Source organism: Macadamia integrifolia, chromosome 10 (assembly GCF_013358625.1).
Source record: "Macadamia integrifolia cultivar HAES 741 chromosome 10, SCU_Mint_v3, whole genome shotgun sequence".
NCBI classification, from domain to species: domain Eukaryota; kingdom Viridiplantae; phylum Streptophyta; class Magnoliopsida; order Proteales; family Proteaceae; genus Macadamia; species Macadamia integrifolia.
The window spans coordinates 10,125,071-10,152,791 of record NC_056566.1 but is presented as its reverse complement, the minus strand read 5'-3'; the positions used below and the strand labels follow the sequence as shown (position 1 = coordinate 10,152,791).

The 27,721-nt window shown below is 38.8% G+C and overlaps 1 protein-coding gene and 1 pseudogene across 1 annotated transcript; both read left to right on the top strand.

The window, feature by feature from the left end:
• Positions 1 to 425: 425 nt before the first annotated feature.
• Positions 426 to 13,947, top strand: LOC122091633 (ankyrin repeat and SAM domain-containing protein 6). Its single transcript, XM_042661663.1, has 6 exons — positions 426 to 841; positions 5,283 to 5,350; positions 5,462 to 5,745; positions 8,351 to 8,425; positions 8,531 to 8,593; positions 13,611 to 13,947. The coding sequence occupies exons 1-6, from the start codon at positions 735 to 737 to the stop codon at positions 13,653 to 13,655; spliced, it is 642 nt and encodes a 213-aa protein (XP_042517597.1). The 5' UTR covers positions 426 to 734; the 3' UTR covers positions 13,656 to 13,947.
• A 2,647-nt stretch (positions 13,948 to 16,594) lies between these two features.
• The window catches only part of LOC122090559, a 21,502-nt pseudogene continuing 10,375 nt past the window's right edge, over positions 16,595 to 27,721 (top strand).

Genomic DNA, 27,721 nt, shown 5'->3' with positions numbered 1-27,721 from the left:
AATTTAGATGGACGAGATGAAACTTGGTTGCTCCAAATTGTAGTCAAAGAAATAGAATCTCCAAGGGTATTTTTAAAAATACCAAAATGGAAGAGGATGTTTGTGAATCCAAGGGAGAGGTTGAATTATTCTATTTGATTGGTTGTGAGCAGAAGTGCAAAGCCAAACTTTTTACAATTTAGATTGGTTATTGAGAGAGGGGAGAAAGAAAAGAAAGAAAGAAAGGAAGAAAGAAAAGAAAGAGTTGGATTGGTTTCAAATTTCACGCGTAAGTAAGGTGGGGTTACCTATTCTGAAATCTGGATCATCAAATTTGCCACGTGGTAAATAATGCCCCTACACTATGAGGAATCTACGTAGTATTGAGATTAAAGACTCTCAGAGAGCCTCCAAGGTCCAAGCCAAAAGGCCCAAGCACGATTCTCTTTTTCTAAAAGAGGCTTTTGAGACTTCCTCATCTGTTCGAGGGAGTGAAGTAACTTGGCGGTCTCTCTTCTATAATTCTTAACCCGATCTAATTTCCCAGTAAAATCCTATCTTTTGTAGGAATGACGTAGCAGTCCCCTTCCGCTGAAATCTGCTATCGGAGACTTTCAGTTTCAGAGATTCGACCGTTCGACTGCCTCGCTTTGTCGTCTGGAATCAAAATCCAGTAGTAGTAGGTGGAGAAGCGGTAGGGTTAGGGTTAGGGTTAGGGTTTGTTCGGTTTCGACTGTTCTGTTTCTTGTTGTACCATGTACGCTGATCGAGTGGATGCTGGGACCAAGAGGTCTGTGAAGGAGCGGCTTAACGGGAACACCGAAGAAGATTTTGGTCGAAGTAGACAGACCAATAACAAGAGGTTTGTTTTTCTCCTCTCAAAATTTTGCCTTCTTTTATAGTTTTTTCCTTCGAGGTTGGGATAATCTACAAGTTCAATTTCATTATCTTCGAAAATCCGTTCGATCCATGAACTATTTTCCCTTTTTTCTTTTTCGGGTTTAAATACTTCGGTAGTTTTCTGGAGGTCATTGTGTCTCTGTGTTTTGTGATATGAACCCTTTTATTTTCCTTTTTTATTTTTTTTTTTTTTTGAAAGATGTTCTCTCTTTTCATTATGGCCATTTTACATCTGATGAATAAGTACGAGATGTCATTAAACTTTAATAAAAGGTTTTATATCCTTGTTATCTAATGCTACCATAATGTGCCCAAAAAAATTAAGCTGATATTCATCGTTTGCTTGATAACCTGGACCCTTGGGGAAGGAAAAAATGCATTTTCAGCTTAGCTGCTGGGTTATGTGATCAATTTCAGGTGATGCAGTGGACCACATTTTTCTTTCATGCCCTTAATTTGTGAGTTGGGCAGAGGTCTTTGGTTTTGGTGTTTTGGGGAGGGGGGAGTGGGGAGGGGGGTGGGGGAGGGAGGGGTTATGGTTATCCTGAAGTTTCTTTGGTTCTTCTCTCTTGTTGAGGAATGTGTGAAGACCGAAGAGGCAATGTTGTTATATGGGACCCATTTTATATGGCTTATATAATTGAATGGAAATATTATGGGAAGCTAGCATATGGCGTTACAAAGGAATTTGGATTTTATAGCTTGGAAACAGCCTCTCCTGTGAAGCAGGGGGTAATGCTGTGTACATTTGCCCCTCCCAGACCCTGTAGTATTGGGATCCTAGTGCACTAGGTTTCTCTCGTGGTCGCTATAATCAATATCGTCACTATCATCAATATCAATACAGTCAATAAAATAACCTTTAAGCTTGTCATCCAAGAGCTTTTTCGTTGTGAAGAATACAATAGAAATACAAAGTGGATGCTATCTAGTTTGTGCCTTTTATGTTGGCTGTAAAGTGGTAGAGTGGGCTCATTCGGGGGTGGGGTAAGGGTTCTTTTCTTTCTTCCCCTATCCCCTTTTGCAACAAATAATGCCTACTAATCAAAGCAAAGAAGAGGAGAATATATGATTATATGATCCTTATAGAGTAAAACAAGCTACATTCCAAACACGGTAAGGTAAATTCCTAACGTTTTAAGTTAAAAGGGAGACAAACTATGTAACAAGATAGGGTTCTCCGTAAATGGGCTCCCCCATCAAAACCAATCTTAGTGAGGTAATCAGCTTAGGAGTTATTAGATCTTGCCCTCCAAAATCACCTTACATCTGTAAATGGAGAAGCTTAAGAGGTGAAGTGGGCACCAAAAAAATAAGGCTTTTCAGCTTAGCTTTAGGTGAATCAACTATTCCAATAGGCCAGTAGGAGTTGATATTATAACTCCCTCATGGTCCTAAAAGCTCCTCCAATTCCAAATGGACATAGTTAAACTAAACTTGATGAAATTGAGGTGTTTGAAGGTTGATCATTATGGGGAATGACATAGACGCTGGACTTGCATCCCCCAGTTCTTTTAGGGTGTTAACTTCAAGGTCATGACAAACAAGTTGACTGTGTAAATAATATTGCCCCCAAATAATTGTCTCAATCATGTCCGAGGATCTGAGCAACAATGTGCATCTCTATAAGAGCTTAACCTTGTTAACTGAGAGGTAGGGTGGATGGAATGCCAACTGCCAAGGCCAAATGTAGAAAAAAACATTTTGGTTGGAAAAGGCTAGTGTACTCCAAAGAGTCTGAGGGAATTGGTGTATTTTATTCCATTAATACAATTTCTTATATAAGATAGGGAAATTTTAAAGATATGTATGATGATGTGGTGACTAGTGTGAGAACCATGGGAGGGCAAGGTAGTGAATTCCAAATTACTATTAGGCTACATCATGGATCAGCTTTAAGCCTTTATTTGTTTGCGCTTGTCATGGATGATTTGACCGGGAACATTCAAGATGAGGTTCCATAGTGTATGCTCTTCACCGACAATATTGTTTTGGTGGATGAGAGAAGAGCATGGATTAATGCTAAGTTGGAGCAATGGAGATGGAACTTGGAATCAAAAGGTTTTAAGATAATTAGAACAAAGACAGAGCATGTGATGTGTAGCTTTAGTCACATCAGGATGGATAAAGATATGGTGAAAATTGAGGAGAGAGGGATACCCCAAAGTGATTATTTTAGATATTTGGGGTCAATAATAATTGTAGGAGGCGATATAGAGGGTGATGTTTCACAGAGAATTAAAGTGTAATGAATTAAGTGGAGAGCTGCATCCAGAGTGTTGTGTGACCGACGTATCCCTTTAAAGCTTAAAGAAAAATTCTATGGGACAGTTGTATGACTGACTATAATGTACAAGGTGGAATGTTGGGTAGTTAAAAAGCGTCACTGTGTAGTGGATATGAGGATGTTGAGACGGATGTGCAACAAAGTTAGGAAGGATAAATGAATGAATGGACGTATTGGAGCTGATTTGGGAGTTGCTTCGATCCATAATAAACTCTGAGAAAGTCGTTTGAGGTGGTATGGCCATTTACAGCAGAGGCCTGCGGATACATTAGTAAGGAGGAGTGATCTGATTCAGATCGAAGGAACTAAATGAGCTAGGGACAGGCCAAAAATGACCATAGGGGAAGTAGTGAAGAAAGACATGCATAGTTTAGGTCTTGCCTCAAGTATGATCTCGACTAGAATCAAGTGAGGGCAAGGAACCATTTAAGGGGCCCCATGTAGCTGTGTTTTTACTTAGTTACTGTTATTGTGTTTTTTTTCTCACTTTTACTTTTCCTTTTTTGTCCTTGTACGGATCCATGTAGCCGACCCCATTAAGTTGGGACAGGCTTTGTTGTTGGTGTTGTATGCCAATTACACAAACAGTTTAAAAACTGGACCTGACATCAAACCATAAGGGGGATGTGTTTTGGTTTCTATTTTGGGTGTGACAGGTCTTTTACTTAAAAGCAGGAATCTGATGGACATACCAGAAACCAGAAGGTTGTCAATTTCAGAAAAACCTAGTTCAAGCATCCTTAAGGTTCAGTTAGCTAGATTGTGTGGGATGGATAACATTAGGGTACAGGCATGGATTTTAGGTTAGGATCTTTATGGGTTTCAGTGGTGGAACTAGGCTTCATTCTTGGAGTTCCATCTGATCTCAACTTTTTCTTGTCACTCTGATATCGGGATTATGGACTATGAAACATGATTGTTTTGGAGAATCCTGGCAGGCAGTGTGAGTTTACTAGTGAGCGTTCTCATAGAAAACACACATGAGAGGGATATGCTACCTCTGCCATGTGGTTTATGCCGTAGACACTTAATTCTTAAGAACATGATAATGGTTTCTGGTCCGATGCTATTGTAGGACGGTGAAGAGCCAACTGGAAAACTCCCCATGATGCTTTTTCTATGGAGAATTGTATGAGTACTGGCGTTTGGTGATTGGTGTCCTTTCCTCATCACCTTTATAAAATCAGTGGCTTATCAGAATAGAAGATGGTCACTTTTTTTTTTTTTTGGGGGGGGGGGGGGTTGGGGGGATAGGTGGAATACTTTTTATTCAAGGAGGGTTGGGGTTGTCCAATCATGGTCTCATACTATCTTACCCTGATATAGGAAGGACATGGTATTCAAAATATATGGCATTAAATGTATATCTTAAGACCTTTTGAGGCTTAGGTTTCGTAGCTTCCATTAAAAATGTATACATTTGGAATATCATATGTTCAGCAGTGCAGATCCTTGTTGGCCACAGATCTGCCGAACCAACTTGCTTCTAAAAGTCCAAAAGTTGTGGGAACTTCAGATGTCACCTTTAGTTCAACTAGTTTTCCACATTTCATATCAACAGATGGCAATTCTAGTTTTGACGATTCTCTGAAATTTTTTTTTTTTGCTCTCTGAATATCTCAATTATTTCTCATTTTTATTCTATTTATCTACTAGTCCTGTACTTCTGCAATTCTGAGGCCTAAATTGTCTTCTCCAATTCCACACTCCATTGTTACTTAGTTCACTCATTTGAGGGAATCCTACCACTCCTACATCCTAAGTTTTTTTTTCTTCTCAAAAACATGATTTATTTTCATTTTGGCCCTCCCATAGGCCACAACTTACCCCTTTAGATCTGAGTTCCCCAGGCCGTCCATATCCTAGGTTACTTATGAAGTACATATAAATGTGTGATGTATCTTGAGACATAGTATCTGTGTTGCCTCTAGGTGTGTAAACCTGATGTATAGTTTTTCCATATGCATATTTTAGCCGAGGATTTTGATTCTCCGAAAAAGATAGGACTGGAATGTGGTGGGCAGAGTGATTAGGGCATGCTTGGTTTACTGAGTTTATAGAAAGAGTTCAGGAGATTACATTATGGCTTTTTTTTTTTTCACACTATATTTTGCAGGCAGAGGCCAAATGATGACAAGTGGGAACATGATCTCTTCAAGGATGACAATGAATCCCGTGTTGCAAGTATGAATTATTCGGGATCCTGCAAGTTTTGAATGAATTTTCTACTTCTTCAAATTTTCTTCTCACTTGACCTTCAATTGATGTTTGACTGTGTACTGATGGAACGTAAAGACCGCAAAGTTGACGCCAGAGATCTTCGGTTGAAGCTCCAAAAGAAGAACTCACCGCAAGCATATCAAAGTGGAAAGGGTAATCTTGCAGGTGGTGTCCGGGATCTACGTGAAAAGCTGTCTGGCACAATGCAATCACAACCAGTAAACACTGATCCCCCAAAGTCAAAACCAGCAGCAGAGGTTGCTAAACCTGCTAGAAAAAGTGTTGCAGTTGAAGCCTCAGCACCAGAAACCAAAAAAGCTCCACCTTCAATTTCTTCAAGGAAAAAGACTCAACAAAAGGTAGCATAGACAAAAAAAAAAAAAATCTCCTCATGTTCTTTTCCACACTCATTTTTTTCACAGCTGTTCCATAAAGTGCAAAATTTAGTAACAAAGATATGTCTAGCACTGGATTCTGGTTGTTACTGGATTTTTTTAAAACTTCAGAATTGGATACAAATTCTTTATTATCTCAAAGAATTAGAAATTTTTTCCAAATATATCATTTTTCCTCTTTCCCTGTTTCCCTTTTTTTGGTTTCTATGCTGTAAGATGTTATATGTTGTGCATCATAATATTACATGTGATAAGTTTCTTGAAATAAGAAAACCATTTTTTATTTGCTTGTCATGCAATTTAACAGGTGTGGGAACCCATAATTTGCATGTGTCCCATGTTCAGAGGATTAGGATTTCCCACCCGTTGGTACCACCTCACTGATTGCCTGGGCCTAATCAACCTGATGTGATAATTTTTAACTCTGATTTGCAGTTTGTTTTGCAGCTTTACTGGATTTTTTTTTGTTTTTTGTTTTTCTAGTGGTCCAGACTGTAGATGGTGATGATCACATCATCAGTTGATTTTTAACCTAGGCAATCTTTGGTTGGGACTGGTCCAATGGTGGGTTCCTATTCTTTAAACCTCAGACCATTCTAATTCACAGGACCCATGTTTTTCCCTAATCTAATACAAGGTAATATAGCCAATTACAAAGATCATGACTTTATTTTACATTATGTGTCTTCTCCATGGAAAAAATGATGCAATAGTCGTCAACATCAGTGCTGGTGATGGTAATTAGTTTTATTTGATGATATGGAGGGTGTTATTCATTAAAAGTCTGTTTTCGATATATGTTCTGGCCTTCTGGGAGTGCTTCTTGTAGAGGTTTTCAAATTTGGTAGATCTAGTTAGCGCAACAGCATTTAAGGGCAAAAATCATATGCAATAAGGTTCAAAACCAACTTTTTCAATCTTATGTAAATTCCATGTTAGGATGGTGAAAATAAACAACTGAGTGTATGTATAATTGGAGTTCTCCAAGATGTGGTATTCAAGCTATAAATTCCTTTGGCTTTTTTGTTAATTCTGTCATTGATTAGTAGTTTATTAGGAAACTTGGACTTCATCATGGATTATTATGAGTAGCCTTCATCTGTCATGTCATAATTATAAATAGCTAAAATCTTGACCATTTCACTGGACCTGTAAAGCAGTTTGGAGCACCAAAAATGTTCCATATGTCTTGAATCTTGATTACGAGAGATCAAGATTCACCATTTCATGCATCACAGTGTAAACATTGTCTATGAAGAAGATCAGCCTGATCATGTGATCATGATCATTTATTTATTTATTTTTGATGAAGTAACAGACTTTAACTGGCCAAAAGGCAAATGGTATACAAGGATATACAAGCTGTGTCTGTAAATTTGAAGACTCGCTTTATTTATTGGGGTCGATCACATTAAAATTGATCTCACTTCATGCAGGGTATGGAGTTCAATGAAGCAGCATAATTGATCACGACCGTTTATTCTTTTTGATTTATTGGAGAGTCAGTAAAAAGTTCAGTAATAGGCATAAATCAAACTGCAGATCATACAGGGGATAATCATCTGTCATGTTGAAGTTTTACCCATCTAATCATCAAGATACAATCTGCTGAATGGTGGGTTCTGATCCTGAGGATATGAGACGTGTGGAAAATTATTGGCACTCTTAGATCTGCCTGCTGGTCCTCTAGATCCATTGTACCGATCCTGTCACTGGACAGCTTCCTTATGTGTAAACTGGGCTTATAGTTCTGTTACATGTTAGATGAATGAACAGTTTGTATGGGAAAGTTCCTGTGAGATGACTGTGGAAGCTTGGGTATTTGATTAGTTGATCGTTCTTTCTATTTTATTGCTTGTTTTAATGCTATGATGGTTGGTCCCTTTTGGGTTTTTTTTTTTATTAGGTGACCCGTCTTTTCCATTCAGGGCATAACAGGTACATATATGTGATTGATTTGACTTGATCTGTAACCTACCCTACTTGATTGTCTATCCATGTTTCATGTTTATGTAGCTGACAAGCATCATTAATCACTACAAGAGGAAATGGATAGAAACAAACTTATTATTATTATTATTATTATTATTATTATTATTATTTTATTTTATCTTTCTTCATTTTTGTCTTAATGGGGACAGTTTCTCTGTCACACTTGACTAGAGAGTATCTCCGGAGTGCACAGAGGTTCTTTTGCATTATCTTTCTTTCTTAATTTTCGAGGAAGTGAATCTCCCATTGCTTTTGAAAAATCATCAAAAAATCTTCTTTTGCAATGCTACGTATGCTTTTTGTGAGTGTAAAAGCACAAGTTGGGACTCGACATGGTAATCACTTTTTGGTGTGGGTTGATTATTTGAATCATGTACTCATAGAATCGCTCCGTGACAAATGTTCTGTATGATTTAAATGGCCACATATATCTCTGATCTAGCCCCCCCCCTTTTTTTTTACTTTTCTTTCTTTTCCAAGTACATTTTGTATGCTTGGCTTTTACTTTTTAGGAATCAATTTATATGACACCACCTTTAATTGGGGATCATTCTAAATCTTGTGCCTAACTGTGCAGGATGAAAAATCAATGGAAGGCTTGTTGCAGTCTCTTGGTCTTGAAAAATATCAGATTATTTTTCAGGCTGAAGAAGTACACACTTCTCCTTTACATTTTCTTTGTTGATCCTTTGTGTGTGTGTGTGTGTGTGTGTTTTTTTTTTGTATTTAGTTTAATGTCTTGTATTGCTTCTGGCAGATTGACATGACTGCTCTGATGCACATGACTGATGAGGATCTCAAGGCGTTGGGGATTCCAATGGTAAGCTCAGTAAGAATTTCAGCAGTTGCCATGAGGAGTGTTCGAGTTTTCCTGGCACACCGATACTTACATAAAAAAAAATTCTGTTCAAGAGCGTAGGATTAGATTAGCATCTTGGAACATAGGAACTTCAACGGGAAAGAGTTCAGAATTGATAGATGGAATGAAAAGAAGAAGAATTAACATATCTTGTGTTCAAGAGACGAAATGGAATGGTAAAAGGGCAGGATTTAGATGACTATAAGCTTTGGTATAATTGGGATACAACTAATAAAAGCGGAGTGGGAATAATAGTTGATAAAGATTTAAAAGATGATGTTTTAGATGTTAAAAGGATAGGTGATAGGATAATATCCATCAAACTTATATTAGGCAAGGAAATAATTAAAATATTTAGCTTACACACCTCAAATAGGATTTGATAAAAACACTAAGAAACAATTCTGGGAACACATGGATGATTTATTTCAATGAATTAGTCAAAATGAAAAGATCATAGTAGGAGGAGATCTAAATGGGCATGTTGGAAGAGGGACAATAGAGGCTATGAAAGAATTCATGGAGGATTGTTGGATTTTTCTGTTGCTTATGATTTGTCAATAGTAAACACATGTTTCAGAAAAGAGAGGAGAGTCTGATCACCTTCAAGAGTGGGCAACATTGTAGCCAAATAGATCTCTTTCTAAGTAGATGAGCTGATAGATGATCATGTAAAGATTGCAAGATTATACCAGGTACCAGGGGAGAGCTTAGCCATGCAACAGAGATTAATGACCTTAGAACGCTGAATTGTGGGAGAGGTGAGACTATTTGCCCTAGGATAAGATGGTGGAACTTTAATGGTGAAAACGAAGACTTTTATTGATAAATTACTATCACATGAAAGGTGGGATTAGATGATGATCCTAATATAATGTGGAACGAGATGGCTGCTTATATTAGAAATACATCAATCATCTAGGGAAACTTGGTGGTGGGGTGAGGAAGTTCAAACAACAATTGAGGCTAAGAAATCCGGTTTTAAAACTTGGCAAAGAACAAAAGATGATGAGGATTTCAGTAGGTATAAATTTGTTAGAAACAAAGTTAAGAAGAAAATAGGAAAAGCAAAAGATACGAAATATGAGGATCTCTATAACAAGTTAGGCATTAAGGGAGGGGAGTAAGGTGTACCTATAAACTAGCCAAACAGAGGGAAAGGAAGAGTAGAGATTTCAATTATGTTAGATGCATTAAAAGTGAGGATGATAATATTTTAATAAACAATGAAGAGATTAAAGAGAGGTGCACTACCTATTTCTATAGTTTACTAATGAAAATAATGCTAATATCTTAGAAGGATATAATAACCATCAAGGAGCCAGAAATCTCAGATATACAGAAAATTAGGTTGGTTGAAGTAAAAGAAGCTTTGAAAAAAGATGAAATTGGTAAAGTAGTAGGCCCATATGGTACCCCAATAGAGGTTTGGAGTAGTCTAGGAAATTGTGGGTTATCGTGGCTAACTATGTTGTTTAATAAGATTTTTAGCACAAGGTTAATGCCGGATGAATGGAGAAGAAGTGATGTGGATCCGGGTTCCAAAATTTGGAATCGGATCACTTAGGGGCCCACAATTAACAAATAATTCAATTTAAACAAACCTGTAGCAGTAATATAATTTATGGCACAACTTGAAAACCTTTTTTTGAATGAAATAGCTGACTGGGACAGATCTGGAATTAATTCCAAAGAAATCTCAATTCTGGAAATTAAATTGGGGTTTCTAATAAAGAGTGGTATGTTTGTAATTAACAGAATATGTAAGGGTTTGGATAGCTAAACATGGATTGGACATGAGTAATTAGTACTTATTTGGTAAGGGTAAACTAGGAATGGTAAATAGCTCAAGGGCAGGGTGTAAATAAAGGTTAAAAGAAGGGCATTAGAAAAGAAAGGAAAGAATTAGAATGACTCACGATTTAGGAGAGAAGCTTGGAGTCTTCTTCAAGCTTGGAGTAGGGCTGCAGTGGTGGAGTCAGCAGAGCTTTGCGATGGAGATCTCACTAGTTTGGCATCGGGCTGGCCTGAAATTTCAGTCGAAGGGTCGCACCAGCCAGCTCCCTCGAACCCAGCAATATTAGTCGCAGACTGCAAGGGCACAAGAAGGTATGAACCTCTGCAAGTCAGATCTGGGGGTGACGGAAGAACCAGAATCTGCAACTTGGTTGACCAGCTCTCAATAGAGGATGATTTGAGGAACAATCTCCAGCATTCTGATCGCCTACTTGTAGGGAACTCTCTACCACAGTCTCGGTCCAAAGAGCTTAAAGGAGAAAGAGATCGATGCTCTAAAGTGGGGCTGTTACTGTCGCCCAAAACAGGGTAAGGAAAAAAAACCAGGAAATAATGGAGATGGAGAAATAAGGAAGAAAAATATAAAGAAACAGGAGAGTGGGAGAGAAAAGGTTAGAAAAATTCAGAGAGGGGGAAAAAGGTTCTTGGTAGCCATACCATTCATTCCAAAAATTCAATTCTTCAAAAAAACTGTGTTACTAATGTATTACATGGCTTATAAAAGAAAACCAAAGCAATAAAATTGGAAGTTCACTCAAATGGAAACTAAACTAATTGGAAACTGGAAATAAAAATTCAATCTAAATAAAATACTACCAAACTAATTTCTAACTGAAAAAAAGGAAAGTAAATCAAAACAGATTTCTAAACCAAAAAAGTTTCCTTCCATCGCCCAACTACATCAAGAAGCATTGTTGCACCGACTTATAAAAATAAAGGTGATCTTCAAAGTTGTAATAATTATAGAAGAATTAAATTCATGAGCCATTCTATGGAATTATAGGAGAAAGTAATTGAAGTGTGTATGACACAAGAAACTAATGTTTCGGATAACCGATTTGGTTTTATGCCAAGCAAATCAAACCATGGAAGCTATTTATTTGCTTTGTTTTTTAACCTTTTTCTACCCTTTTATTTTATTTTACCCTCTCACAAATCCATGTAGCCAACCCAATTTAGTTGAGAAAAGGCTAAGTTGTTGAAGGAAAATCTTCATATGGTCTTTGTTGATTTAGAAAAAGCCTATGATAGAGTTTCTAGGGAGTTAATTTGGCAAGTTTTGGAGAAGAAAAATGTTTCGATTAAATACTTGGACATAATTAAAGATATGTATCATGATGTAGTGAGTCTAGTGACTAGCGTAAGAATTGTGGGACCGGGTAGTGAATTCCGAATAATGGTTGCATTGCACCAAGGTTCAGCTCTAAGCCCGTATTTGTTTACACTAATCATGGATGAGTTGGCTTGAGACATTCAGAATTAGATCCCTTGGTATATGCTTTTTGCAGATGATGATGTTTTGGTGGATGAAACAAATGCTGGGATGAATGCAAATTTGGATTTATGGAGTTAAACTTTGGAATCAAAAGGTTTTAAGAAATGTAGAACAAAATCAGAGTATATGATATGTAACTTTAGTAAAAATAGGAAAGGAGTGAGGTGGTGAAAATTAATGATAGGGAGTTACACAAAGTGATAATTTTAGATACCTAGGTTCAACAATGAATAAAGAAGGAGAGATAGAGGATGTTAATATACAAAGAATTAAAGCTGGGTGGATGAATGGAGATGTGTATCCGAAGTTGTGTGATTGACATATCCCTTTAAACTCAAAAGGAAAATTTTATAGAATGATTATACAACCAGCAACGACATATGAGGCTGAATGTTGAGTGGTAAAGAAAAAACATTTAAAAAAAGGAGCAACCTAGTGCACACAAGGCTCCTGCTACTGCAGGGTTTGGAAGGAGCAAATGTACATAACCTTAACCCTTACTTTGCAGGAGAGGGTTGCCAAGTTTCGAACCTGTGACCAACATGTTGCAATAGTGCAACTTAACCGTTGTGCCACAAGCTCACCCACTTCAAAAGAGCAATCTTATGCACGAGGCTCCCGCTATTACAAGGTCTAGGAGGGCCAAATGTACACAGCCTTACCCTTTTCTTAGTAGGAGAGGTAGTTTCCAAGTTTCGAACCTTCTGACCTACATGTTGCAATAGTGCAACTTGACCATTGCACCATAGGCTCGCCCCACAGTCTCGCCCATTCGGTAAAGAAAAAAATATTTAAACAAACTTAATGTGGCTGAAATGAGGATGTGGCTGCGGATGAGTGATAAAACTAGAAAATATAAATAAAGAATGAAGAAACTAAACTCGTCTGAGGTGGCATGGATGCGTGTTGTTACGGAGGTCTTAGAATGCTCTAGTACGGAGAAGTGATTTATTGCAAATTAAAGGAGTTAAAAGAGATGGAGGTAGGGCCTAAAATAACCATAGAAGAAGTGGAGAGGAAGGACATGTATAGCTTAGGATTGGAATCTTTTGTGGCTTTGGATAAGAACGATTGGAAAAATAGGATACATTTAGCTGATCCCATTTAGTTGGGATAAGGCTGAGTTGAGTATATTCTAGTATTCTACTACTTGTTCCCTGCCCTATCAAAATGTTAGCACAGCTCTTATTTTATTATCCCTGCTTTAAGATTGGGTGGCATGTTGTGTGGTTATGAAAATACCCAGAATGATCTTAATAGATAACCTTTACTCTTCCTGCTTCAAGATCGGTTTTTTCCTTCTACATTTACTTTTCCTTTTTCTTGTCCTTGTTTTGGTTCCATGTAGACGACCTCATTAAGTTGGGATAAGGCTTTGTTGTTGTTGTTGATCTTTATAGGTAGACATTTTTATCTCTTGCATCTTCACACCCAGAAAAAGTTTAATTTCTTAGGAATATCTCCTATTTTTATGCAAGGTTTAGGTTGTATTCTTTGAGTTCCATTTTTTGATAAACTCTAAATAACTCTTTTTTTCTTTTGCTGGTAGAGGGGTGAAATCATTATATCAATGCAGGTTGTCTGTCCTTCATTTGTCGCCAAAGTTGAGGGTTTGTACCCTAGTGACATATTGGTTTTCCGTTACGTTTGACAAAAATCTTTTTTGGTTCACTTCTGTGGTTTCAGGGTCCTAGGAAGAAGATACTTTTGGCCTTGGATACCAGAGCCTGAAACTGGGGGTGGAGTGATTTTCTGTTAAATCTGGCTTTGAGCCATCTTCGTACAACAGTGAACAATTACAAGCTTGTGTTTGAGTTGGTATGAGGCTTGTCATGTATCCTCTTTGGATTAATTATTTGGTTGTATTGCTGAAAATTGCTTCAACAGGATAGAGAAGTAGAGGTGTCAAAACCAATGGAATCAATATGTTGGGCCTGAGGGAAGATGTTTAGTTTAACAAATTTTATTGGCATCTCTGTATTGAGGTTTTTGATCCTTTCTAATTCAAGATCTTGTTCAGTCCCTTTTTGTTTCCCTTACCAAAAGTATGGTTTAATTTTTTATTCATGTGTTAATAGAGAGGCACCCTTCCCTTTACTTTGCTTCCCCTCGGCCCCTCTCCACTTTGGATTTGAATCTTATTTTATGAATCTCGCCTTTTCTTTGGCCATATTTGATTTTTCTCTTGGCCAGTGAGGAAAGTGGGGGATGGGGACCAATGGACCATATCTCTTAAATAATCACTTTTTTCTTCTTCTTTTTTTCCCCCTCTAATACCATCACTTGAGCCTCGTATGATCAGCCAAACAAGTAAGCAACAGATTGTATCTAGGATTGATTTGATACAAGTGATTCAATTAACGGGTATGGCTTCTTTTGTGGATCTAAGTGATAGGAGGCTTGACTTCCTAAGGGCAGAGTTGAATTATGGATATTTATTATTTAGGACCTGTTTATTTTGATACAATCATGAAAAAATGTACAAAATGCTGGTAGCATGGTTTCAAGTATCGGTATTGTATTGGCTATATTGTATTGGTATCGGTTAAGATTGATCATTGATTAATACGGTATTCTGTATCATTTCAGGGTAAAGCAGTAAAAAAAATCAGGTAAGCACAAAAGCAGATACCAATACTGATATCGTCCACTAAATCCATCGTTGGTAGTACATGCCCTCTCACACTCTTCCCTGATTCCCTCTACTCGCTGATAATGTGGACCGCTTTGTAAAAGAATCGTGAGGCATTCTCTCCCATTCATCCATTGGCTTGGTGTAGGAGATATCAAAACATGCAACAATGTGTAGAACTGTAGATCCCCTCAAAAAACATAAAAATACCGGAGTAAAATCTTATGTGAGCTAGCAGTGGGAAATAATAATTTACAGGAAAATTTTCCTTTTGTCAGGTGTAGCCTGGTGTAGGATGCCTCTTATAAGTGTATTAGTTAGCTTGAAAGTAAGGGTGTCAATTGAGATTGTTTTTGATGGGTCTGTATTGGTACCAAAGGTGCTAATCTCAGTACCGTCCTATTAGTCAATGGGATTAAACTTAGATTCTAGTCCCGTTTACTGATGGATGTGATGGTATCGGTTTTTAAACGGTTACAAGCACAATGGAAAAGTTGTGGATTTTTCATTATCAAGAGATTTAAGGTGCCTTACTTTAGAAAGCAAATTAAAATACAAAAACATGATCATTTCACAATTTTACTTCTTCAAAGCTTTTAAAAAATAAACAATTAAAAATTAATGATAACCAAATAAACAATCCACAATATAGTTTCAATGTTATCACCATATAAGTTTATAGTAATAAAACTAAAGGTCTATTAACTGAAACCTCTATGATAAGAAAGACCACTCAAATACATCAAACTATAGCAATAAAACTTGAATCAAAGCACAAAAATATATCTTTTGCAATGGTACTGGTGGTTCTGGTTCCATTTGGTACCTAATTGGTATTTCGGTATTGGTACCAGAATTGAAACTATGCCAGATGAATGGAGGAGAAGTATTGTGGTTCTGATTTATAAGAATAGAGGTGATGCCTAGAACTACAACTACAGAGGCATAAAACTTATGAGTCATGTCATAAAATTTTGGGAAAAAGATATTGAAACCCACCTAAGAATTAAGGTATTGGAGAATCAATTCAATTTTATTCTAGGAAAATCCACAATAGAGGCTATTTACCTCCTAAGAAGGCTTATCGAAGTATTTAGAGCCCACAAAAAAGACCTCCATATGGTCTTTATAGACCTAGAAAAAGCCTATGACAGAGTATCGAGAGAGTTAATTTGGCATGTCCTACAGAAGAGAATGCGTATGATTAACTATGTATATATTATTAAGGACATGTATAAGGGAGTCGCTCTAAATTCGTAGTCGTTTGCATTCATTATGGATGATCTAACCAGGCACATCCAAGACTCGGTTCCGTGGTGTATGCTATTTGCTGATAATATTGTTTTGATAGATGAAATTGTGAATGAGATTAATGCTAAACTAGAGCTATGGAGATCAACCTTGAGATCAAGAGGTTTTAGGATAAGCAGAACAAAGACATAATAAATGATGTGCCCCTTCAGTTAATTTAGAGGAGGGAGGGAGTGGTGAAACTGGGGGAACAGGGACTACCCCAGAGCTACTGTTTTAAATACATGGGGTCCATCATTGACAAAAAGGGATATATAGAAGATGATGTTGCTTACAGGATTAAAGTGGGGTGGATGAAATGGCGAGGTGCATTAGGAGTGCTATATGACAAAAGAGTGTCTATTAAACTCAAGGAAAAATTTTACAGGACAGTTCTACGACCAACTATGACGTATGGAGCGGAGTGTTGGGCAGTCAAGAAGAGTACTTTGAATAAACTGAGTGTAGCAAAGATGAGAATATTGAGAGGGTTGTGTGGCAAGACCAGGAGAGATAGGGTAAGGAATGAATGTATTAGAAATGATTTGAAGGTTGCACTAATTAAGGACAAGCTCCGTGAGAGCTGATTGAGATGGTATATACATGTTAATGGAGACTTATGGATGCCCCAGTAAGGAAGAGTGATCAGATTCATTTGGAGGGAGCCAGAAAAGGTACAGGTAGGCCTAAGATGATTATTGACAAAGTGGTTCAGAAAGATAAACATAAAGTAGAGCTCGATCCTAATATGACTTCGGATAAAATTTTGTGGAGGACAAGGACCCGTGTTGCTGACCTCTTATAGGGGATGTTCCCATGATGCGTCTTTCTCTACTGCTTTACTTTCTCTTATCTCCATTTTTCTTCATTTTAACCTCTCTCTTGAGCTTCCTTATTTTCAAATTTTCATATCGGACCCACAAAGCTTACCCCATTTAGTTGGGATAAGGCTATGGTTGTTGTTGTTCTAGAATTGTCCCGTCACATTTATTATTCGATACCAAAATTAGATTCCATTACTGTCTCGTTTATTAATGGGTGGTCCAGTACTAGGTTTTAGTGGGACTCTAATGGTTCTGAGACGGTTCCTGATTTTGGTCCCAAATTGACACCCTCACTTGAAAGTAGTGTAGAAGAAACAAATACTGATGTCTGAATAATTAAGACATTAACCATCTCCCCCAACTTCCCTTCCATGTTTCCTTTTAAAGAGCCAAAAAGTTCTAATGAGGCAATCATTGATGATTGTTCACTGTATCACCAAAATCACAAGGATTTCTTCCATCGTTACCAAAAAAAGAAGTAAAAAAATTTAAGAAACCAAAGATCTTGTGAGCCTCAAATGAAGAAATTTGACCTATCTCATCACTAAATCCGCATATCCTAATTGGACAGATGAAAACATGATGGTAACATTGCTTGCATCAGATGGCCAAGCATTTTTGATGAATAAATAAAAAGGTCAGTTACTTTGTGACCAGGAACTACCAACAATCAAAAACATTGTAATGGAAGAGTAATATCCTTCGGGTTCAAGAGAGAATTATGAGTGCAGATGCACAATGAGTAACTCGATCAATAATCTTGTTGGAAAGGAAGTAAAAGTTTCAAATTTAGAAAAAGAATTTTTAAAATCATCATCATGTGTTTGTATAAACTATTTAAATTTCTTGCCACATTTGGTAATGATATATTTTACATATATTTTTAGGGTTGGGGTTCTCTGGTCGAACATCCCATATAAGAACCTTTTGAGGGAGATGTTTTGGACCGTTGGATTTTAAAAAATTTAAATTATATATATATATATATATATTTTTTTTAATGTATAAAGAAATTGTGACGGGGTTAAATTTTATATGTTGATTTGGAACTATATGGATTTCTATTTTATTGAATAAAAAATACTTATAAAAATAGATGCGCATGACCAACTGTATGGGAATACACTTTCGTTGATTGCCTCTTGTTCTGGAGTGGAACCTCTTCACAGTATCTCACGGTATGAGAGCTTGTTGAATAAACTTGAGATTAAGGATAGTAGGTTCCTTGGAGTTTCATTGCCCAAGAGATTTTAGGGTTTTGCCTAAAACCACCAAAGAAAAGCCAAAACTTTAGAGCGACGATACTTGCATTTGTCTTCAGTTTTACTTGATTCCAGAACTTAACTGCCCTTGAAACCTCTAAAATGCCCCCATTGTTCCTGTTGCTTCTCTGAGCTTCTGAATTGAATGGGTAAATGTGGTTATGGTGGCTTCATCTGGAAAGTCTCATTCCTTAACAATGCTATGCTCTAGGGGACCGATGAGGTTAAATATATAAAATAAGCACTATTTATCAACAGATAAACACATTTAAGCATTGTATCTATCATTAGAAGATGCATATTTTTTATTATTTGATTATACTTGGATCGCTTTTTTCATCGAGGATGAATATTCTGTATTGTATAATTCATTCATTTGGATAAACTTCAGTTTTAGTCTTATAGATTTAGATTAGATTATTAAGTCTTGTATGACTTCTTTATGTGGGTATTTATTGTAAGATTTCCTATTAGGTGGGCTAGCATAGTCAAAGATTTGTTTCTAAAATCGGTTTAGTGGTGTTGACTACAGATGGAGTAAACAGAAAGAATCCAATATTATTGGTAAGTGATCTCTATAGAGATATTGGATTCTATTAGCACACCTTAATGTTATGAAATATTTATTACTATGTGTGGACCTAAGGTATTGTTTCCTTAATGGGGAGGAAACCCTAATTTTATTGCAGGGTTAGTCCCTACCCTCACCCCTATATATAGTTATCACTGACCCATTAAGTGAGGCTAAAGACCAAAAGCAAAAGGGAAAGAAGGTAGACAAGACTAACATTGATCGTGTTGTACGAGGAGTATACAAGAAGACATTGAGGAGTTCTTATTCTTCAACCATGGATTCAGGTATGCCTAAAATGTGTTTTTGTAGTGTTTGTCGTGCATGCTTATCGATCTTCATGAATCGTTCCGTATTTATTTTCTTTCATTTATGGATCAATGATCTTTTACTCAGATCTTTTTGATGAAACCAAATGGCTTGCCACATATACTGCCATGGCGGACAATTATGCAGTGGTTGGCCTGAGTTCTGTATAGTAAACCTAGCACCTCATTGAAAGATGCAAGGGTTAAGGTTCTACTTGTTTGATATCTTTGACTAAGAAATTGGTGTGTGTGGTAGTATGCTATACTTGGGAATGGTTCCCTGCCATGGATTGAGGTTTCATTCATAGGTAGGTTATATACCTAAAACTTTTGATGTCTTTGTCTATGTCTCCAAATTGCTTCAGCACTTCTTCAATTAGATTTCTTTGTTTAAGCAATGTTAACAAAATAATCATATGAATTACATGGAAGAATTTGAGTGGATAACCTGAGTGTTCTTGTTTGAGAATTTCTACAGAAGTTTTATTTGATTTGATAATTTAGAAGAGTCTATTGAGAAATGAACTAACAATAGTTGAATATTTTTCTGGTTAGCTCCTCAGCTAATCATATTATTGGTCGGGAGTAATTCAGTCCTTCTAAATGGCATATGAACATTTAGACCTTTCATCCATTTCCATGGGTAGATGATCATATGATACAGTGATTTACGTAGTAATGGATACCTTATTTTGAAATGAAAATGTACAATAGAATACACATCCCTTCTTTGCATTTGGGGGAGGTGTTCTTCGTTTCTCTCTCATCCTTATGCATGAAGTCTCTGACAACTGGCTATTTTTTTTTTTGGCCATCGTTTTTCTTCTTCGTTATTGAAGAAATCGTTCTTCAGAGAACCTATGGACTCCTCACTTACAAAACAAAATACATAATTAAATGCAATATTACTTTATATCCTTTGTCATATCGAAAGTGTTTCAAGGGAAAACTCACCTAATTGTGTATATTGTATAATAGTCTCTATCATAATTCCATTAACAATAGTATCTAATATTCCACTATCATGTTCCATTTTTTTGTGCCCCTAAAAACTCTACGAGTGTATGAACATATCATAATTAAAAGTTATATAAAACGAGTAAATGGATGTCTCCTAATTAAAGAAGTGTCATCACATGAAATCAAGCAATAAGCAATGCTTAATCAATATCAAATTCTACCAATTATAGTCCAAATATTCAAAATAATCTAATAGGTCTCACAGTACCCTACGATATGTATATGATAAAGTCCCATATTGGTCCTTATACAATTATGTACTTGTGTTCATCCAATTGGAGTTCAGTTGGCTAGTGGGTTTTTAGATTTATCATAATGAAAGCAGTAAACATTAAAATGAGAGAAATATAGACCCTGAATTACAAACCATAAAATTTGTAATGCAATGCAGACCCTGAATCAAAGAAGAAGGATCAAAAGAAAAAAGAAGATTGTCTTTTCCAATAATATACTCTAAATCATCAATTTTTTTCCCCTTTCTATTTTCCCTTTCCTCTCATGGTTTTTTTTTCTTAATCTGCTCCCCCCCCCCCCACTACACACACACACTTACAAAGCCATAAAATGAAAGCAACCTGAATTGAGGAGCTTCAACAAGTAAAAATATCCAAAAAAATTCGACTACTGTTAGTTCGTTTCTTAATAGATTCTTCTAAATTATCAAATCAAATAAACCTTTTGTATAAATTCTCACACAAGAGCACTCATGTTATCCATTGAACAGCAGTGAACCCAGTTTCAAGCTTAATTGAGATGGGCAAATGAGTTTTACTAAAAGCAAAATAAGATGTGCAGATGAGATGAGCATTTAACAGATATCCACTATATCAAAGTAATAGATTAAACCCTATTTGAGTATTTAATAGACACCCATTTCATCAAAATGCAGATTAACTGAAACCTTAATCAGCATTTCAATCAAATAGTTACTTAATTGAGATAAGTAAATGAACTCACTGATGAACAAACCTACTAAGAGCAAAAAATGGCTAAATGGATCTGATCAAAGACAGTAAAATGAATATTGTATCACCAATACCTAAACTTAAAATTTCGGCAAATGGAGCGAGTGGTCGACCATTGAACGCCAAAAACATCCACTTAGAAAGAGCACCCACCAAGTAGCAGAAAAGGGAGGCTTGTAAACGCTTTTTCAAAAAAAAAAAAAAAAAAAAAAAAAAAAAAAAGGGAAATGAAATGAAAAAAAAAAACCCACACCTCACAACAAGGGTAAAAACACGATTAGTCTATAAACGTAATCATAGAGATAAACTAGAGTATTAACTCAGCTACCAGAATGGAGAGAGAGGCTTTATAGTTTTCTTTTAACCTCGTAGCTCAACGTCGACGTCTAAAAACCACAATAACTCAAGTCCGTAAAGATAAATCAGAGTCTTCTCAACTCCTCAAGAATTAAAAACCCTAACACGAAATCCACCATAAGATGCACAATGTGAGAGAGAGAGAGAGAGACAGGGAGAGGAATGCCCCCTACGAACTTAGTTTTTAGGTTCTCTCTCCAAGTATTTCGTACCAGTAATAAAAAACAGACCTCATTTGATTCTTTGTTCAGAAGGCAGAGGTGTTGGAGAGAGACGATATGGGCAAAGGAGTTCTGGTTAGGGAGGAAATGGGGGTTTGAAAGGAAAAGAGGGATCCAAAGTTTTGGTCAAGGAAGTGGGGTCTCGAGAGTAAAAGAGGGTTTCGAAATATACGACTTTTTATCACCATAGGCCTCACGTTTCATTTTTTGTACAATTATATCATGCAATACACATATATATATATATTGTTATAAATATTTATTTCAAATCAACACATAAGAATCATGGCACTTATATTTAATGATCCAAAAAATGCCTTTCAAAAGATTCTTATATGAGGTGACTGACCAGAAATTCTCGATCCATAAATAAAAAAAATATAAGAGAGGGTTTTGTGGAAAGTAGCATGGCTCCTACACCAACATAGGGATCAATGGGAGCACACATGAAAGCATCAACAGTGGCCAAATTTTCACCTTTCATGTGAGGTAGGCGATCATTTGGGATCCGACTCCTCTCCTGCGCACAAGGGGCTGCAGTGCAGATCAGACGCCCGGGAGCGCTCGTCATGGAACCCAATACCTGGGTGCACGCTTTGAGGTGCTCCTGAGCGTCCGATCTGCGTTGCCGCCCCTTATGCATAGTAGAGGAGCCCAACCCATCATTTTGCCCTTCCATGTATCTTAACACAGAAACCACGCTGGCCTTTATGGCTCTATTGAAAAAGAAAAAAAAAAAATCAATATACATGATCGGTGTACGTAGTTTGGTGAGGCCCAAGTTTCACCCTCAATTTTTTTTGTTTTAGATCAGGCGTGTCTCATCAAAGTGTGCCAAAGCAAATGAAATTTTAGTCTGAAGTCAAAAGATTCAAAACCAGTGGTCCAGTCTCCAGAGGTCATTTTTGTTATTTATGATCAATTTAAGACTGTTTTCATAATTGCAGTAGTTTTACCAATGAGCTGCCGAGATTGGGGCTCATGTGTCTCATCTTCTTATAATGCTGGTATCTCATCAAAGGGTTGAAGCCATTGCAACGCAAAACCCTAGCGACTGTGTAAGTTTGGATCCACCATGGGTAAGCCAAATCTCTCTACTTCGTTCTTTGTTCTTCTACATTGAAGGTCGAGAGACTTATAGTGTGTTTGTTTATAGAATATATAATACAACTTCGGCTGCTAGGGTATTGAGTTTTCGGTTTCTTTGATTTATGAATGAAAATAGAAAGAAAAATTTTAGCTTAGTGTTGGTGCCCATATCGACTGTATGGAGAGGGTCCAAAGTCTCTACCTAGATCCCAGCTCGACTCGTGAATGTGACTGCTGTGGAGGAGGATGCTATAAGTAATAAAGTGCACACCTTCCTTCACAAGACCTCTTTTGAGAGACTGGCAGTGGCCTTACACTTTAGGTCCAACACTTAGGGTACTGAGTGTAATTTGGAAGTGGAATGGAGCTTTTTCTTCTTCTTAATCGTCTAATTATTATTCTACTTTGGCTTTCGCATGTATATTTGTGATCGGATTTCTTATTATGAGTTCTTGTTGTAATCCTTTGGCTCATTTCGTATCAAGATCTGACATTGGGTCTTTGACCCTTTGGAAATCATTGATATTTTGATAGATGATACTTTTGTTTTTATTGGTGATATATTAGGGGCTTACAAGTACGTCTCTGAGCTATGGAGGAAGAAGCAATCGGATGTTATAAGATTTTTGCAGAGGGTTAGATGCTGGGAGTACAGGCAGCTCCCATTGATCGTCCAGGTCACCAGACCCACGCGCCCTGACAAGGCTCGGAGATTGGGTTTCAAGGCAAAACAAGCAAATAGCCTCTTCATCTATTACGTGCTTAGCCCCGCCCTCTTGTAATTTTGGCTTGGTGAGGGAGTTTTGGTGATTTAATCTTGTTGATGCTTTATTGTGATTCTGAACTAACTTTTTTATTTATTCTCTTGCATCTAAGCTATCAATTTGGAAGCACTTTTATTTTGTGCATTTGTAGGTTTTTATTTTATTTTATGGAGGAAGAAAAATTCATAATTAAAATAACTTAGAACATTAATGTTAAGGTCAGAGTTCCTAATACGTAAATGTTTGTTCTTCGCCATGGAGGCTAGATTATTTAACAATATTACCGATACCAATTCGTAGTAGGCCTGAGACTAAAATGGGTATATAAGTGATACGACCAAATTGATTGCCTAGTAGGGTAAGGACACGCGTCGCCCACCTAGACATGTGTCACCCACCTGATAGAGGCTGCAAGGACTCTACCACGTCAACCGCGTGAAGAGAATATCCCCCACGAAGGGGATAGGATGTATCCGAGAAGGTTCCGCGATGGAAATTGGACGAAAAAGGGAGAACGATGATCGGGAAGGTTCCGTGAGGTACTAGCGTTCGGCCGAATATTCAGTGTGCGGAGATAGTAATCCTCCGCCCCCTCCTGGAGCGTAGGAATATATGACGAGGGAGCAGTTTGAAGCCCTCCAGGACAAATATGACCGAATGATCGAGGCAATGAAGGAGGTCTCCAAAGCTGTCTCCCAGAAGACCTGCGGAGCATCGCCAGGCCCCCATATCCAGCTCGAGAGAGCTTGAGACGAGGACCGGAGCAGTACAGGATCGATAAGGTCTAGTCATAATTTTTGAAACTGAGCAATGAGGGAAAGTCCCACACCCAGGGGAAGGACGCGGCGTGCCGCCGAAGACCGACATGGGGAACCACGCTAAGGAGATGAACAGAGACACGAGGACTCGGGGTTAAAGCAAATGATCCTAGACCTGAAAGATGAGATCAAGAAGGTGACAGAAAATCAGACGGGAGCTTGTGAGCCAGACCTCACTAATGACACGGCTCTAGCTGATGAGGTCATGAGGGATCCACTCCCGATCGGCTTTCGCCAGCCAAAGTATGACACTTACGACAGGTCTGGGGACCCCGTCGATCATCTGGAAGGCTTCAAGGTCGCTATGCAGTTCCATCGAGTCTCGAAAAACGTTATGTGTCACACCCTGCCATTGACGTTCAGAGGAGTGGCAATGCTATGGTACAACCGTCTGTCGACGAAGTCGATCCACAGCTTTAGCGATCTAAGTTACTTCTTCGTGAAGGGATTCTTCAGTAGCCAACCCCTTCAGAAGACTACGTTGAACTTGGCCAATGTCAAGCAACATGAAGAAGAATCACTGCGGAACTATATGAAGCGCTTCCAACAAGAGAAGATCACGATCAGAGGTTTGGACCCGAAGAAGAGTTCACAGGCCTACTGGGAGGCGTCAAGGATAAGGAGCTGAAAAGGTCTTAGGCGAAGCATACACCGAGGAACCTGGCCGAGCTGAGAGCTTGGTGCGATAAGTACATCCAGATGGAAGAAACCCTCCAAGCCAATGAAGAAGTTGAAAGGAAGACGGGAAGGAAAAGGATCTCAAGGGGCGACGACAAACCCTCTGAAGAAGGCAAAAGACGAAAGTCTGAGCGCGGTCGGGCACCCAGTCCGCCAAGGAAGTTTGAGAAATACGTACCCTTGAACCGGAGACGAATGGATGTACTAATGCAGATAAAGGACTCCCCGGATGCCAGAGCCATGAAGTGGCCAGGGAAGATGGGACGACACCCTGAGAGACGCAATATGGACAGATATTGCCACTTCCACAGGGACCACGACCACGACACCGAAGATTGTTGGTACCTCAAGGGGGAAATAGAAGGAATGATCCGAAGAGGATATCTAGGCCGATTCGTGGACCACGAAAAGGAGGATGCCCAAGACGGTAATGACCGTAGGGACAACCGTCGGAGAGATGGCAGATGCCGCTATGAAAGAAGGGGGCCAGCCTGCAGAGGCAATCAGGAACGACAAAGGGATCGGACACCCAAAGAAGCTGACCATCGCCTGTGGGATGAGAATAAGAGCCCAACTAGGGTTATAACGACAATCTGTGGAGGCCTAGCCGCTGGAGAAAGTTTAGTCTCGGCCAGGAAAGCTAAAGCCTATGCGAGAAGTGTATATGTGGCTAAATGGTCGAACAAGAAGGCGAGGATGGAGACGGTTATTTCCTTCTCAGACAACGATCTGGAAGGGGTGCACACTCCGCACGATGATGCCCTGGTAGTCACCATGACCATAGCGGATTACAGAGTGAAGAGGATCTTAGTGGATAACGACAGTTCAGCTGATATCCTGTTCCTTGAGGCTTTCCAGAAGATGGGCTTGGACGAGAGAAAGTTGAAGAAAGTCGAACACCCGTTGCAAGGATTCTCCGGCGTCCCAGTAAAAGTGGAAGGATCGATTGAGTTGCCAGTAAGAGCCGGCATCGGAGATCGCCAAGTAACAGTCATGATCAACTTCCTGGTAGTAGGCATTATCTCGGCTTACAACGCCATACTAGGGAGGGTTGGTTTGAATCTACTAAAGGCTGTCGTCTCCACACCCCATCTCAAGATGAAATTCCCAACCAAGAACGATGTCGGAGAATGTCGAGGCGATCAGGAGGCATCCCGGAGGTGCTACGCCACTACCTTATGGGGAAGAGAAAAGGAGGATGAGGCGTTCCCAATAGAGGATCTGCGCGATGACGCCAGTTATCAACGGGGGGAACCGGCTGAGGATCTAGTACAAGTTGAGGCCGAAGAGGGGGATAATGCTAGGCAATTCTAGATCGGGGCTACAATGCCAAGGCAACAACGAGAAAAACTCATCTCATTCCTCTAAAACAACTCTGACGTCTTCACTTGGTCGGCTTCAGACATGCCTGGAATAGATCGAGAGGTAATGGAGCATCATCTGAATGTTAATCCGGTGAAGAAGCCGGTGCAACAGAAGAAGAGGACTTTCACCCCCGAAAGGTAGCAGAAAATAGACGAAGAAGTAGAGAAGATGCTAAAAGCCCAGTTCATCCGTGAGATCCAATACCCAGAGTCGATATCCAACGTGGTGATGGTCCCGAAGGCAAATGGAAAGTGGAGGATCTGCATCAACTTCACCGACCTGAACAAAGCCTGCCCGAAGGACGCATATTGTCACACCCCGTTCTCACTGAACCGGGCCAGTGACCGGGTTAACACCGGTTAACCTAAACCTGCCAGGATCATCTGATACTGTATTCCACCACAGCATACACATGACTAATATAAGCTCATCAGATCAGCAGAAAACTAAGTTTTACCTATGAATAATCCCATAATACTTGATACCCGAATTGTGATACAATAGTTATATACATGTGGGCCTGAAGGCATGATATTTACACAAGAAAAATAAAATTCAAATATCAAGTACATAAGGTAATCCATCAAAATAATCAAAGTACACAGCTCGGCTCGGTATCAAGGCTAGAGATCAGCTCGGCATCAAGGGTTGAGCCCAGCTCGGCATCGCATGGTAGAGCTCAGCTCGGCCTCAGAAATGGAGCACAGCTCAGCCTCAGCACTGCGGTCCCGCAACACAACTCTCGCAGGAGCAGTCAATGCCGTGCTCTAACTCCTCAGGGGTCCACCAGTCCTCTTCAGGAAACTCGACTGTGGGACCCACCCCATGCTCCTCCGATGTATGACCTGCAAAATCATCTAAAAAGGGGTGCACACGTGGGATGAGCTCACTAGCTCAGTAAGTGGTAAGATGGACCACACAGCAGTCCACACAACAAAACACATCATATGCACTACATGCTATGCAATACATTTTAATTCACATCCACCTAAGCAACATTACTAAGTCCTTGGTTTTAGTGCTACTACAGCCACAGTGCGCGTAAACTCCGGGTACGAGCCGCGAACTCCATCCCGCGATACGCCCATAGGGCTGTCGTAGAAGGCCCACCGTGAGTACTCAGAAAAGTAAAGACAATGCCGTCCACCGGCTCTCAACAGAAAAGTAAATGACTAAAATTAAAGGTGCTGACTCCAGCAATTTAAAAGCAGTACGATTGGCCCTCTTGAATGTACCACGGGGGTTGTCGATTGTCCTATTGACCCGCTGGGCGTTATGTCTAACAGCCATAGTGACCCGACAACCGCGACCACTGCTTCCCCCCAAATAGTAACCCAACACCTTAACCCCTGTTGGGAAGGGTCGTAGCATGGGACAGTGAAAATCTTAATACCGCATGCTCCTATATGACAATAGTACGATTGCATAGTGCCATCGTGTCCCATACCACGGGCCACCAATGCACTCGTTTTCAAGCCGACTATGGCATCTAGTCTATCAATGCATCATGCACAATGATGTCCACATTCAACATATAAACATCTCATTCAATTGGCATTTAGTAAGTAAACATAGCACACATGCATAACAATGTGAGGAATGACTAATCTACATAGCATATTCATGATGGCAT

Bases quoted from the DNA above. Each gene is read 5' to 3' on its own strand.
- LOC122091633 (XM_042661663.1), top strand. From the start codon at position 735: ATGTACGCTGATCGAGTGGATGCTGGGACCAAGAGGTCTGTGAAGGAG. The intron at 842-5,282 runs GTTTGTTTTTCT...TATATTTTGCAG, and splicing joins AGACAGACCAATAACAAGAG to GCAGAGGCCAAATGATGACA. The intron at 5,746-8,350 runs GTAGCATAGACA...CTAACTGTGCAG, and splicing joins GGAAAAAGACTCAACAAAAG to GATGAAAAATCAATGGAAGG.